This window comes from Montipora capricornis, chromosome 13, assembly GCF_036669925.1.
Source record: "Montipora capricornis isolate CH-2021 chromosome 13, ASM3666992v2, whole genome shotgun sequence".
NCBI lineage: Eukaryota > Metazoa > Cnidaria > Anthozoa > Scleractinia > Acroporidae > Montipora > Montipora capricornis.
Genome location: NC_090895.1, coordinates 19,989,511 through 20,002,043, shown reverse-complemented (window position 1 = coordinate 20,002,043; position 12,533 = coordinate 19,989,511). Strand labels below are relative to the sequence as shown.

At 39.7% G+C, this 12,533-nt stretch overlaps 1 protein-coding gene across 3 annotated transcripts in view; it reads left to right on the top strand.

Annotated features, from left to right (window-relative positions):
• Window positions 1–1,775: 1,775 nt before the first annotated feature.
• The window catches only part of LOC138028202 (fibroblast growth factor receptor 1-like), a 29,797-nt gene continuing 19,039 nt past the window's right edge, over window positions 1,776–12,533 (top strand). Inside the window, exons 1-7 of one of the 3 annotated variants that reach the window (XM_068875647.1) lie at window positions 1,846–1,915; window positions 5,302–5,729; window positions 7,180–7,442; window positions 8,237–8,643; window positions 10,017–10,041; window positions 10,401–10,640; window positions 12,300–12,533. The exon at window positions 12,300–12,533 is cut by the window's right edge and continues 42 nt beyond it. In XM_068875647.1, coding sequence (XP_068731748.1) covers window positions 7,382–7,442; window positions 8,237–8,643; window positions 10,017–10,041; window positions 10,401–10,640; window positions 12,300–12,533 — 967 coding nt within the window. In that variant the 5' untranslated portion in view covers window positions 1,846–1,915; window positions 5,302–5,729; window positions 7,180–7,381. Of the gene's footprint in view, window positions 1,916–3,553; window positions 3,639–5,301; window positions 5,730–7,179; window positions 7,443–8,236; window positions 8,644–10,016; window positions 10,042–10,400; window positions 10,641–12,299 lie in introns of those variants that run through there. The other 2 variants (XM_068875646.1, XM_068875648.1) reach the window with 2 other exon arrangements.

Sequence of the window (12,533 nt, the reverse complement as noted above, 5' to 3'; positions counted from 1 at the left end):
TTCAAGGTCATGAGCTTCTGATAACTGTTAACTTATAATAGCGGAGCTCAGCGCGCGCCGAAGGCGCGAAGCACCATAGATAAAAAAATATGGTAACCCATCGATGCGAGAAAATTTGGTTTTATGGCTATGACGTCATTGACGTCCGTACGTACGTACGTCCGTATGTCCACCCCTCCATCTATGCCAATGTGACCAGTATCACCCTGGTTTACAGCATAAATCTTTGATATTAGACATCCATCTTTTGATTAATTGACCAGTATCACATGACCATATTGGGGGCTCAAGCTTACAGCTCACTGAGGTCAGGTACTGGTTTTCAATTGGATTGCAGGCTCAACCAGGGTTAACTCACCTGAACATAAGCTAGGCCTCATTTTTCGCGCGCTTTCTGTGGCTCGACGCGGCTACACGGCCTTACTATATAACAACGAGTGTTCTTACATAGTCAACGCTTTTCGTGTTCAGGTGGAAAACGGTTTGGAAGATGTTTTCTATCTGCGTTTTCGCGGATTTCATTCTAGTTTGAAATATCATGGTATCTGTGGTCCAAACTGGTGGCTACGCGGTTATTCAAGTCAAACATCTGCAGGGTGTAAACTTAAAGCTGAAAGTTTATTTTTAAATTGCTTAGAGCTGCTTTTTCTCCGTATTGCAATTTTTGACATATCTCTAGAAGCTCTGATGCCCGGAGGACCTCATTCTCGGAGACCCAGGGGCAGGCAGTCGAGACGGGACGAGAATCGTTTTACGCCTACATCTAGAACAGAAATGAAAGGACTGAGCGAAAGAGAACGACAGCGCCAAAACAGAATACCAGTAATAGCTCATACTTAGGACACAAATTCTTTCCTTGGGCACTAATCGGTTCTTCCTTTGTTCAGGAATGAAAATCGAATTTTTATTGTCAACTGGCATTAAATAACAATTATCTGTACTCTTTTGGGCATAAAGAAAAAGTTGATTTGTTTGTTTGTTTTGCTCTAAAATGCGAGCGAACAAGTGCTTCTTTAATCCGTCTGCCCAACTAGGACCTCTGTCTTTATAAGCGTCCCACATGCCAATTGCAGGGGTTTTAGTGACTTCTGAAATAGCCGTCCATGATAGCCCATTGAAGGCGGCAGTTTGACAATATTATGATAGCATTTTTACTGGAAATCAAGGTAAACTAGCCGGCGGTGAGAGGCAAAGCGGCGGCGGTATACCGCCGGTAACTGGCTTCTATTGAAATCCCTGCAATTGTGACTCAGAAATAACGAATGATGGATGAAGAATTGCTTGCAGCGTTTGCCTTGTGGTCACCAAAATCAAAATAATAAAGAATTGCGTAATTACCTCCTGTCGTTCTCTAAATCGGTATTAGTATCAAATGTGCAGTCGTCTGTACTTTAATTCTCATCGGCAACAATGCGAAAGGTTAAAGAGCTACATTTTGTGTGTATTGTTTCCACAGAATGCATTTTTCTTGTAGCGAAATTTAATAATATGCATCTTGTCACATTTAACATCTTCAGACGTGACAACCATTAACTACGGAGCAGAGGTCATGTCGAACGAAGTTGCGAGGCGATATCTGATATGATGATAAAAAATAAAACACAGCCGCTTTGGGATTAAGAATTAATTTTCATTTTGTTGATCATCGAACTGTTCCTGACTTTTACTGACCGTACGGAGGTCAAAAAGTGTTAAATATGACCGAGAAATCCTGCTGTTTGCTGGGGCCTGATATGGCTGGTCGGGGCTTGATATAGGGGGGGGGGGGATATAAGGTTGGTAACGTTCCAGCCTTATATGGCTCACCCGCTGACCAAAAAGCCCAAGGACTCTGGGTAAGTGAGAGCTATCTATTCGATCATGGAAGGAATGTGGTTCAAATTTATTGTTTCCTGGATCATTTTGCGATATTAAGGTAAGTTGACATACAGTAGTTGTTTTGAAACACAATTTCGACAATCACTTGACATATAGCCACTGAGCTCATAAACGGTTTAGGTGACGTTTGAGTGTCTCAAAAGACGATGCTCCTTTGGTGCTTTTCGCCTGCGCTTATCAACATTTGCATATTTTCGCCAGCCGCTAGGCTAGTGAGAGAGAAACTAGTTTAATTTAGTACTACAAAGCATCAAATTTTAAAACAATAAGTTCACTGCAGTATTGAGAACATTTTTTGGTTTGTTTCTGTTTTGTGGTCAGTAAATTACAGACTAAAGACTGCAGATTGCAGACTGGGTATTTAATGAAATTTAATAGGTATGTTTTACTTCCGGTCAAATATATTTAGCTAAATTTTCAATGTTCTCGATGTTTAACTTACCATAGTCCCCACAATCGCTTTTCCGAGAATCCCAGGCCGAGAATAGACATTTGTAACACTTAACCTTGAAGATTATTTTTCAGGGGAAGAAAAATGTTGATTGATGCACAATATTTTAGCCCCAAGAAGAATTTTAGAGTGCAAAACAACCAAAACATCTAGAATTTTCGTTCCAATTATGCAAATACAACGTTAATTTTTTAAGAGAAGTGGCCCCATGGAAAGAAAGCTAGTCGGTTAGGCGATTTACGGGCTTGACACATCGTATGTGTCTGTTGTTATCAAGTTTCATCAGTACGTATTTGACAAATGGGCTTTTTTGTTGGCAGGCTGCATGTCTGCAGTTCTGCAATCTATATCTTATACCTAATCGGTAGTCTCTCTGCTTCATATATACATCAATGCTGCCCCTTCGATAACTGTTGATAAAGAATAATGCGTAAAGATTAATTTTAGCCGACACGTGCACGTGCTTTGGTGCTTGAATTATTTTGATTTCTTTCCGAGAAAATAACCAGTTTCTTAAAAACATGTAAAAGTTTTCTTCCGACTTTTCTAATTCCTAGTGCCTTAGCTGATTGTGAACATCTGCAAGAGAGCCAACCAAAGAAAAAAATGTTTTTTCGCTGGGCTTCTGATAGGATGAGGACAAAAAACTAAAGATTGTGCGGATATTTCTGATATTTTTGTCTATATTATACGTAAAGATGCGTTGATTATGCGGAAATTGCAACGGAAATAAAACAATTTAAAAAACTAATAATTAGGCGCGTCCAATGTATTTACATGCTTATGGTAAATCAAGACTCGAAATTGCGACCAATAAGCGACTGATTTTGTTTTGCCTTTGCGATTAAAATATCTGGAGGAGTGGCCAAATTGCGACCAGCTTTCGCCGTTGAAATAAAAAGGTTAACAGTTGGCATTTTGCCGCAGCTTTTGCTAAAATAAATAAGCCGATTAAAATTTATTTTGTTTCTCGTCCTGAATTTTGTTTCAATTTGGACATATAGTGCAAAATTGTAATGTGGTTGGACCGCGATCCATTCCCCCGATCATTCACCACTTTCTTCCTATTTTCAGTACGATTTCATATATCTTGTAGTTGAGACAGGATATTTTTTTCGATCCCAGGGTATGTTATGAAATTATAATTTACAACACGGTTGAACTAGTGTCCAGGCTTATTGAGAAAAATGCGTGGAAACTGCTTACGACCTTTCATCTTGCGAACGGAATGGCATGTTGACTTTAGTGTTCAGGGAAAAAAAGCTTTTCAAAATAGTCAATCTCTTTCGCTTTAATGTTTGTGAGGATGGTAAGCTGCTGCTTTATCACTAATATCAGGCATTTCTTCTGTTTTATGCGGTGGATGCGGATTCCAGGGAGTTACCGGATCCGCATCGCCGCATCCTATGAGATGTCATGTTTTGATGGTTAATTTTCATTTAATTCAAGATTTAAAAGATTGAAAAAGTCAGCACTCAATCCTAATCCGATTACAAAAGTAAAAACGTGCACAGACTGGAGATCAGTTTGCTTTTTGCCCTATCCACAATTGCAAATGGCAAAATATTTCCGACCACTTTTCTTAAGGTGGCTGGAACCAGTTTCACAACTTTAAAGTGCTGCTATGATCAAATTTTTATCCCTTTAAGTTTTAGGTTTATCACATAGAATTACAGGAAAGATTAAAAACGCCGTTTACCGTTTAGAAATACCTGCATTGGTTTCAGAGATATTTAAGTATGAAAAATGTGTAAAATATGTAGATGGAGGTCACCTAGTTCACTTTTGAAACGTAAGCAAATAAAGAAGCAAAAGAGTGTTTTGGAGAGCTTTCATGTTGCCATGGAAACCCTTTACATGACAAAATTGGGCATATTTTGTTAAGCAATACTTGGTGTTACATTTGGTACCATAACATTGCTACTACGTGATACACTGTAGTAGTTGTAACCCTTCTAAGGAGAACTGAAGATAAAAATGGAATATTTTCCCCAAATTTGTAGTGCCTGACTTAGTTAAAGCAAATATTCCAATATTTAAGGGGTTCCTTACATTTTGACGTCTTTATGAGGCCAGAAAGATCCGTATTGATCACTCGATGGAAGTCCGCCATTTTGCCTGTACTACAGCAGGCTTGGGCGCTAATCGTGACGTCATTTCGCACACTAACTTGAACGCGGGAAACTTGAAAAATTGTCCAGTGCGTTACTATGGGCCGTTCTAATAGAACTCTCAGACACTAAAAGAAGTATAAGTTTTCATCGTTTCCCTGTTTAAAATAAAGGCCTTCTCAAAGAATAGATCATCCGACCTTGCAAAATATCCAGCACTGTCACACATGTTCGGATCATTTCGAACCCTCCGGTTTTGAAGGCCGCTCTTGGCCAAAGCGGTCGATGCGACAATTGCATGTAATTGATGAAATGTTAACTTTGTGACTCCATCGATTCCATTTATACCCAGTAAGTAAGCTATGTTTTCTTTATTCGGGAGATTTTCGCGCTTAGAGCTGGGTTTTATACTCTCGGCAACGATCACAAAAATGTTTAATTTAAGTTTGAAAATTCTCAAAACTGCGAACAGAGTTATGTCTTTACTTCATACATGTTGTTCATTTCTCGCAGCGCTCACAATCCACGAGCTTGACTGAGACCCACAATGGTAGTTTGCAGCACTTCTCTTTGCAAACACACGGTCGAAAAGCTAGAATGTTACGTTACACAACCAATAGCGTGATCTTCCCGCACAGTAATTTAATATATATTAACTGAAGCTTATATGTAGATCTGTTAGTTAAGAGCTATGAGCATCACTAGATGTCTTTAAGCTAAAGTTTGTCAAATTGAATTCAAATGACAGACAGAACAACAATACCAGCCAACAGAATCTCGTAGTAATCAAGTTGTTTTTATTTCCTTTTGAATACAATCAATTCACCTGAGATTTTGTTCATAGCTTCCTTTATCTCGCAGCAGGAGATGCATTCCTTTTCTTGCTGTCCCGGCCTCCCAGTTTACGCAAGAATCACAGCTGCAAAACGTCGTATTTCCCCTTCTTGAGTCTTCCCTTTTGGTTGCTTCCTCTTCCTCGGATCCTGAACTTTATCGCAATTGTTCGAAAGAATATGGTTCAAGTTCTACCATAAATGTACGCGTATTAACGACGAAGAAAGCGGAGTATTATGTTGAGACTTAAACAATAACAGAAGATTTTATTGAAAACCATCTACTCGCTTGAGCGCAAATGACGTCACAGCATTGCGGCAGACATTCCTTTTTTGGAAGTAACGGGAAGAAAAAGAAAACATAATGGCGGCCGTTCAAATGTGAAAAATATCCAAGGATTTCGGGCAAATACGAGGCCTTTCAAGATGAAAAAGGATTTTTTCTTGTATTTTCAGGTAAAGGTCGTTATATTTCGACACTAATAAGACAAAAAAAATTCATCTCGAACCTTCAGTTCTCCTTTAAGTGGTGAATCTGGTTCCAGCCACCTTAACTATCCCATGGTTCAAAAAAACCTCATTGGAAATACGGTAGCAATCGCCGTTGCTGCATACACGATTTCAACGGTGTCTCGTCCAGCTATATTTCTGTGGAAAATTTGTGTTGAAACGAAAAATTCTTATGTTATTGTAGGGGCAGTTCAGGATAATAGAGGCGATAAAATTGTTTCGACGTTTTAGTAGAAGGCTTTGTTGTCAAATTCAGCACTGGCGTCCAGTGCGCCTGTTAATTTCAAGATGACAATGCAAATGCACTGATAGCCCCAGCTCCATTGGGAACTGCCAGCTGGCGCAAACCACAGGCAGACAACCCTAATTATTCCAGATCGCGTGACGTCACCTTATTAGGGAGCTCAAGCACGCGTGTTTTTGAAACGCGGACGACAACCGGAAGAGAACATTTCGCTTGCCAGGGCAGTGGTGTCGCGGCCCAGATTTTTATACTAATCATCTCCAATGGAGAAAAGATACTTAGCAATGTAAATGTTGTTGTGTGAAGACAAGTTAAAAGGGATAACAACTCACTTCCGGTTGCCGTCCGCGTCTCTAAAACGCGCGTGCTTAAACTCCTTATTTTGAGACAGTTGTAACGGCCGTTTTATAACTGATCGAGGAAAATGTATCTTAAAAACTTGAAATCGGGATGTTTCTTCTCGAAAATTTATTTTATCGATAGCCAGATAAATAAAGTTCACTCACCCACTATTTTCTACGTGTGTTTTTTTCACCGATGGCGTGATCAGTGCATTTACAATACACTACAATACATACTTAATTGACCACTCCATGTATGGGGTTATAGGGTTGTGGGGTTTTCAAGGCCAATGAAACACAGTCAATGAACACAACAACAACTGTTAAGAATCTCAACCGGCCGAAGGCAAACCAGTCGGCTATTTACAAGTGCGGCCGGGAAGTTGAACCAGGGACTACCAGGAGTAAATTCAAGGAGTCGTCAAAAGGAGTCTTGAACCCTGGAACTCCGGATCGCAAGGCAAGCGTCCCAACCACTGGGCCGCTCTGCGTCCTGCCTTTCTTGTCTACAGCTTATCTACATTGATTGGGGGGTTTTCACGGACCTTCTGGTTTGCTGGTCCCATTCGCGGGTCGAAATGAAACCGAGTAGAGTTTTCAGTATACATCCCTTCTAGTCAGCCCAACCAGGGAGAAGGAAGCTACGTCTATCTTAAAGTTTGTGCATGTCCATACCGTTTGGCTCTGAAACAATAAGAAAACAAAATATTGTTATCTAAATAGAATTCCATTTTCGACGATGAAACTGTTGTTTGGACAACTTTCAAGCTGTAAACTTGTCAATTTTTTTTTTTTCTCGTTTTTTCTACAGAGTATGCTTGGACGTTAACGTTTGTATCCATTGTATTGACAAGTTTCCAGCATTGCAAATTTTGATTGTAGCAGCTATTAGTCACTGGCACGGTTGCAGCTCGTATCTGATTTGTACATCCATCTGTGCAGAAAGAACCAAGGACTAACTCGTTCCTAAAGGGACAAAAACCCAACAGGACCTTAACGTCATCCCAGACGAGATGATTGGAGGTGTTTTCCGTTACATCAACTTTACATGCAGTTTGCTGATTCCTTTGTTTTGTAAGTACAGTTAATTACGATCACCGCTCTAAAGTCGTTATTACATTCAAGTGATGCTTGAACAGATGTTTTTCGTATGTTTTTAAAATTATTTCCACTGAGACTTTAAACCAGAAAACGTCTTATGCCATACAATACATACTTAATTGACCACTTCCCAAAGAAGCTTTTCAGGGCCAACGAAACACAATCAACGAAACAACAGAACACAACAATAACAACAACGACTGTTAAGAATCCAAATGGGCAGGAGGCAACCCGGTGGGCAATTTACAAGTGCGGCCGGGAAGTTGAACCAGGGACTACCGGGAACAAATTCAACGAGCCGTCAGAACGATTCTTGAACCCGGGAAGTCCGGAGTTCACGGCAAGCACCCTAACCACTGGGCCGCAGTGCCTCCTCCTTGAATCTAGCATATTTGTGAATCTAGAATATTTGTGCAAAAAAAAAAAAAAAAAAAAAAAAAAAAAGAGAGAGAGAAAACAATTGATGATAAACAAAGGATCTCCTTAATTCTTTAATTTGGACACCTTTCAGTGCACAATTTTTGCGATTTAGGAAAACGTCCACTCACAGTCGCCAAAAAAGATCAGAAGTAATGCGCTTTGAAAACAACACAGAAACGTTCTTTTCACTTACAAGCCAACGTAAAATCGTTGTTGAATATGGTGCGACTAATTTCTGTCATCGGAGGGAATATGATACACATTTTATTTGCCTCTGACGCTGTGACACGCCTTGAAACCTTGCTTTCATGCTGTGACACGCCCTGAAACCTTGCTTTTATTTTCAGTTTTTGATTTTTTACACGGATTAAAAATTAGCAGCCAACCCAACGAAACCACTGTTGCTTTTATTGGATCTAACGTAAAGTTGACATGGAATTTGATTCTTACTGCTGAGGAAAAGAAAGAGGACTTGGAGGTGTGGTTCGGTACGTGGAATAAGAATTATCACTTCATAGACTCATTTCTTAAAAAATTCACCCTGAATTCAAGTGGAACGACGAATGATCAGACAGCCAACAGCTCATTGGCATGGCGCTGGTTTTGGGCGGGTGATATTTCTCGAGATTACACTGTCGCTTACCAACTTACAAATGTTCAGCCCAGTGATGCAAGAGATTACGGGATCCGGGTGCGCGTCGATCTTTTTCCTCCACCGACTGAGGAACTAGGACCGTTCTCTCTTGTAGTTAAGGTAAGGAAACCTTCTTGTTTTGGACATAACTTTCTGTGATTATCAAATTAGTATGTTGAAGAAACTCAATCAGTCGCAAACAACCTCGAAAGAGATCCAATCTTGAAAGTCCTTTTTGAGCCGAACATTTCATAAGCTTCTTTGTATGCAAAATTGTTTACTTCAAAATTACCTCATACTTGCAGGTAAAAGGAACGTTTCTTCCGTTTATTATCTTTCATATGGAACTTTTCGGTTATGAATTCGCTGATCTTTCAAAAACACCCTTAAGTGTTTCTGTTAATTGCTTTCTCAGAGAATTTCAATTTGCTTTGACAACGTGCTACTTACTCTTCTAGGTGGCATAAAACGGGACATGTTTGTATTTTTATTATTATTATTTTTTTAAATGCAGAAGAAACTGTCTACATTGAAATGCCAAAAAGAGCTTTCATTGGCAAACGTGGCAAAGCGAGCACCGTTTACATTTCTTCTATTACTTTTCATAAGAACAGAAATCCCAGGGGACGAAAACTTTCCGGAATAATATTTCGGAATCTTATTTTGTACACCTCATGAGGTTCATACATGACGTTTGCAACATGCGAACAACGAGACAATTTTATTTGCATCTCAATTTTAAATTATTTCATTTTTGCATAATCTTTATAATCTTTTCCTGTTTGTCAAAACTATATAACAGTCTCTAGACTTATAATGTATTTGTTGTTTACGTAGCTTCACTCACAAACAAAAGACAACAATACACAGATACATCAAGTAGGAAAGAGGGAAGAGGAAGCAAGAGAAAGAAAGAGAGAGGGGACGAGAGAGGCAAGCAAAGCGAAGCATCAAACATAGAGCACACATACTGCATAGAGACTAACTCGCTTTTGAAAATGTTTAATGTTCGTTCCAATTAACTGTCTCAGTCAATCTGGGCAAATTGTGGTGCGTAAAGAATTTATTGGCTGAATCCTTCTGTGTTACAAGGCTTGATTTTCCGTACGGCTCTAAATCTCGAAACTCGTAATTCTTTCAATAAACGCTATTATCCGTAATCAAGGCTACAGTCAAGGTTTCCGGCATGTAAAAAAAAAAACTAAAGTGTCAATGTTTCCGTTCCCACAAACCACGCCCGGTGTGACAAGATCAGATAATCACTATTTAGGGTAAATAAACGAATTTGTGTGCGGTTTTAGAAGGGTTCATTTTCCTTGGCTATTTCCGTTAATTGTTCAATTATTTCAATCCAGTTCAATTCAATGTAGGCTCGATTCTTCACATGGTGCAAATGGAACGCTTTCATCTCAAAATCTCACTCCGTGATTTCCGCCATCATATAAAAGCCAAGAAGTGTATTTTTTAGTTTATTTTGTTGCATTTGTCCACAGGATCGTCCGGTCAAGCCGACAGCAGGTGAGGGCATGGACTTTTTTTTTTTTTAACTTAACTTATAGTCAAATGGGAAATACGTACTCATCTTGTATGGTTTGCGTAAGATCCGTAGAGCCCCAAATATTGTAGAGCGAGGCCTAAACCACAGCATCCAGGTCTTGCAGATCATGTATTCGTAGCCTCACATGAGCGGCGAGGGTAGAGAAAAAAGTTCTAATTAAATCAAAAACTACACTCTAAAGGCAGAAACCTACAACTCCAGGATTTCGAGGCCTCCGAAGGATTACTGCTTGTTTCTTTTTTCACAAATGTGATGATTTATCATTTTGTGCCAGGTAACGACTTGGATGTCTGAAACACTGTTTTAATTCTCTATTCAGATTCTCGAAGTATCACAATGGAAGTGGTGGAAGGGCACAATGTAAACATCACTTGTCGCCTAGTCTTTGATGGGACACCAGTTGTTATTTGGTTGAAGGACGAAATTCCCGTACAAACAGTGCGTGACGTGGTCCTTGTCATTGAAAGTGTGAACCGATCTCAGTCAGGCAATTACACATGCCTTTCTATGAGTCATAATGAGAACGAGACTTCCGCGATTACTGCTGTCAATGTGTTGTGTGAGTACTTCTTTAAGTCAATCTTTAAAACACATCAAAAGATCGGAAATGCCGAAAAAAAAATTAAATAATAATAATAATAATAAAATTCCGCATCTCACGTAACTTAATTTTGCAAGTTCCATTGGTGTAATTTGAAGAATTCTCGAAACCTCAAGAGAATATTATTTGACACACAATTAGTATTACTCAGTCACTTCATCTATGACGAAATGAAGATCCATTTTAATTTTAACTGGATTCAGTTTCGGCGGCGTAAGAATATACAGTATTCGGAGATTCAGCTGAACAACGACTATGTTTGAAATAAGTGTAACGCTCGAGAAAACAACGAAACATAGTATCAAGTTGAGGTTGTTTTTCATAGTTCACAGCGAGGCCTTTTGCCTACATGGTGGCTTTCTTCCTTCAACATACCTAACCGACCACACCTTACAGGGGATTTTTAGCAGTGTTTTTGTGCCAATGAAACGAAATCAATGAAACAACAGAACAGAACAACAATTTTTTGAGAGATGATCCCAGTTGGCCGGGGACGAACCAGTTCGGCAGGTATCTTTTGCAGGTTGCAGGTTGAAATTTAATTATAACTGGAAAACCGCTGGCACTTAAAAGAAAGGGAAAGCGATAGACTTAGCGTGACTGTTACATGTATAGAAAACGTTAGGCCTAAAGACTTTTCTTTAGGCCTAATTAATATTAGGCCTAAGGTTAGCTATTCATGTAACAGCCACGGTAAGTCTATCGCTTTACCTTTCTTTTAAGTGCCAGCGGTTTTCTAGTTATAATTAAATTTCAACCTGCAACCTGCAACCTGCAAAGCATACCTGCCGGAACCAGTTGGCTATTTTCAAGTGCAGCCGAGAAGTTGGGTGAACATCCAATTTAACCAGTGGTCCGGTTCTTAAACCTGGGATCACCGAATTTCAAGGCGAGCGTCCTATTCACTGGGCCACATGCACTACTTCCTCAACATACACATAAACGCGAAAGTTATGATTTACCTGGACCCCCACCCCCCTCCTTTTTTTTTTCATCAAAATGAAGCGACATCATCAGCATCAAATTTCATCGCCACAATTCTTGGCCAAACCTACAACTGGTTGAAACCTGTTCATCAATTGGGTTGGACATTCCAAGGACGGTCTCCGTACGTCCGACGTACTTTAAAATGAGAAGGCCGAATTAAGAGTTGCTATTTGGCGGTGACAGTCAAATTTGACCATTCGCGGGAGAGCTCCGTAATTGTAATAGCATGAACGTTATGTAAGACTTTTCTAGTATGAACGTAATTGAAGACTTCTATATCGCTAGGAAACCACAGTGTGTAATTGGGGACAGTAAACATGGAAATCGAATCAATTTAACTCAACTCGATTGGGGAAAATCGGAGTTTCTGGACAAAAACCTCTCGAAGCAGAGAGAACAAACTCGACACACTATGACGCCAGGTCGGGAAATCGAAACCGGGCCACATTGGTGGACGGTGAGGCTAGTGTTCTCTCCACTTCGCCAACGACTTCTCCTCCTAAGTTTAGCAAGGAAGAACTTTGCCTAGTTAATTCTCACCCAAATTAAGTTCCAGTATTGAAATATCATGTGAATAAAACTTTACACAAATTATAAAGGGTAAATAATGTCGGGCGTCATCTTTTTCAGATGCACCCAGCATACATGCGTCAAACAAGATTGTCTCCTTAACTGTGAAGAAGGGAACTAAGATAAGACTTAAATGTGAGGCAGATGGAAATCCTAAACCGCAGTTTGTTTGGCGCAAGAACTCTGACATTATCAGCTCTGGTTTTAATAGTTCAAGGAACTCGAGCATTTTGACCCTGCATTATGAAAGTGAAGAAGAATTTGCTCGCTTTGTGTGCATTGCGAAGAACAAAG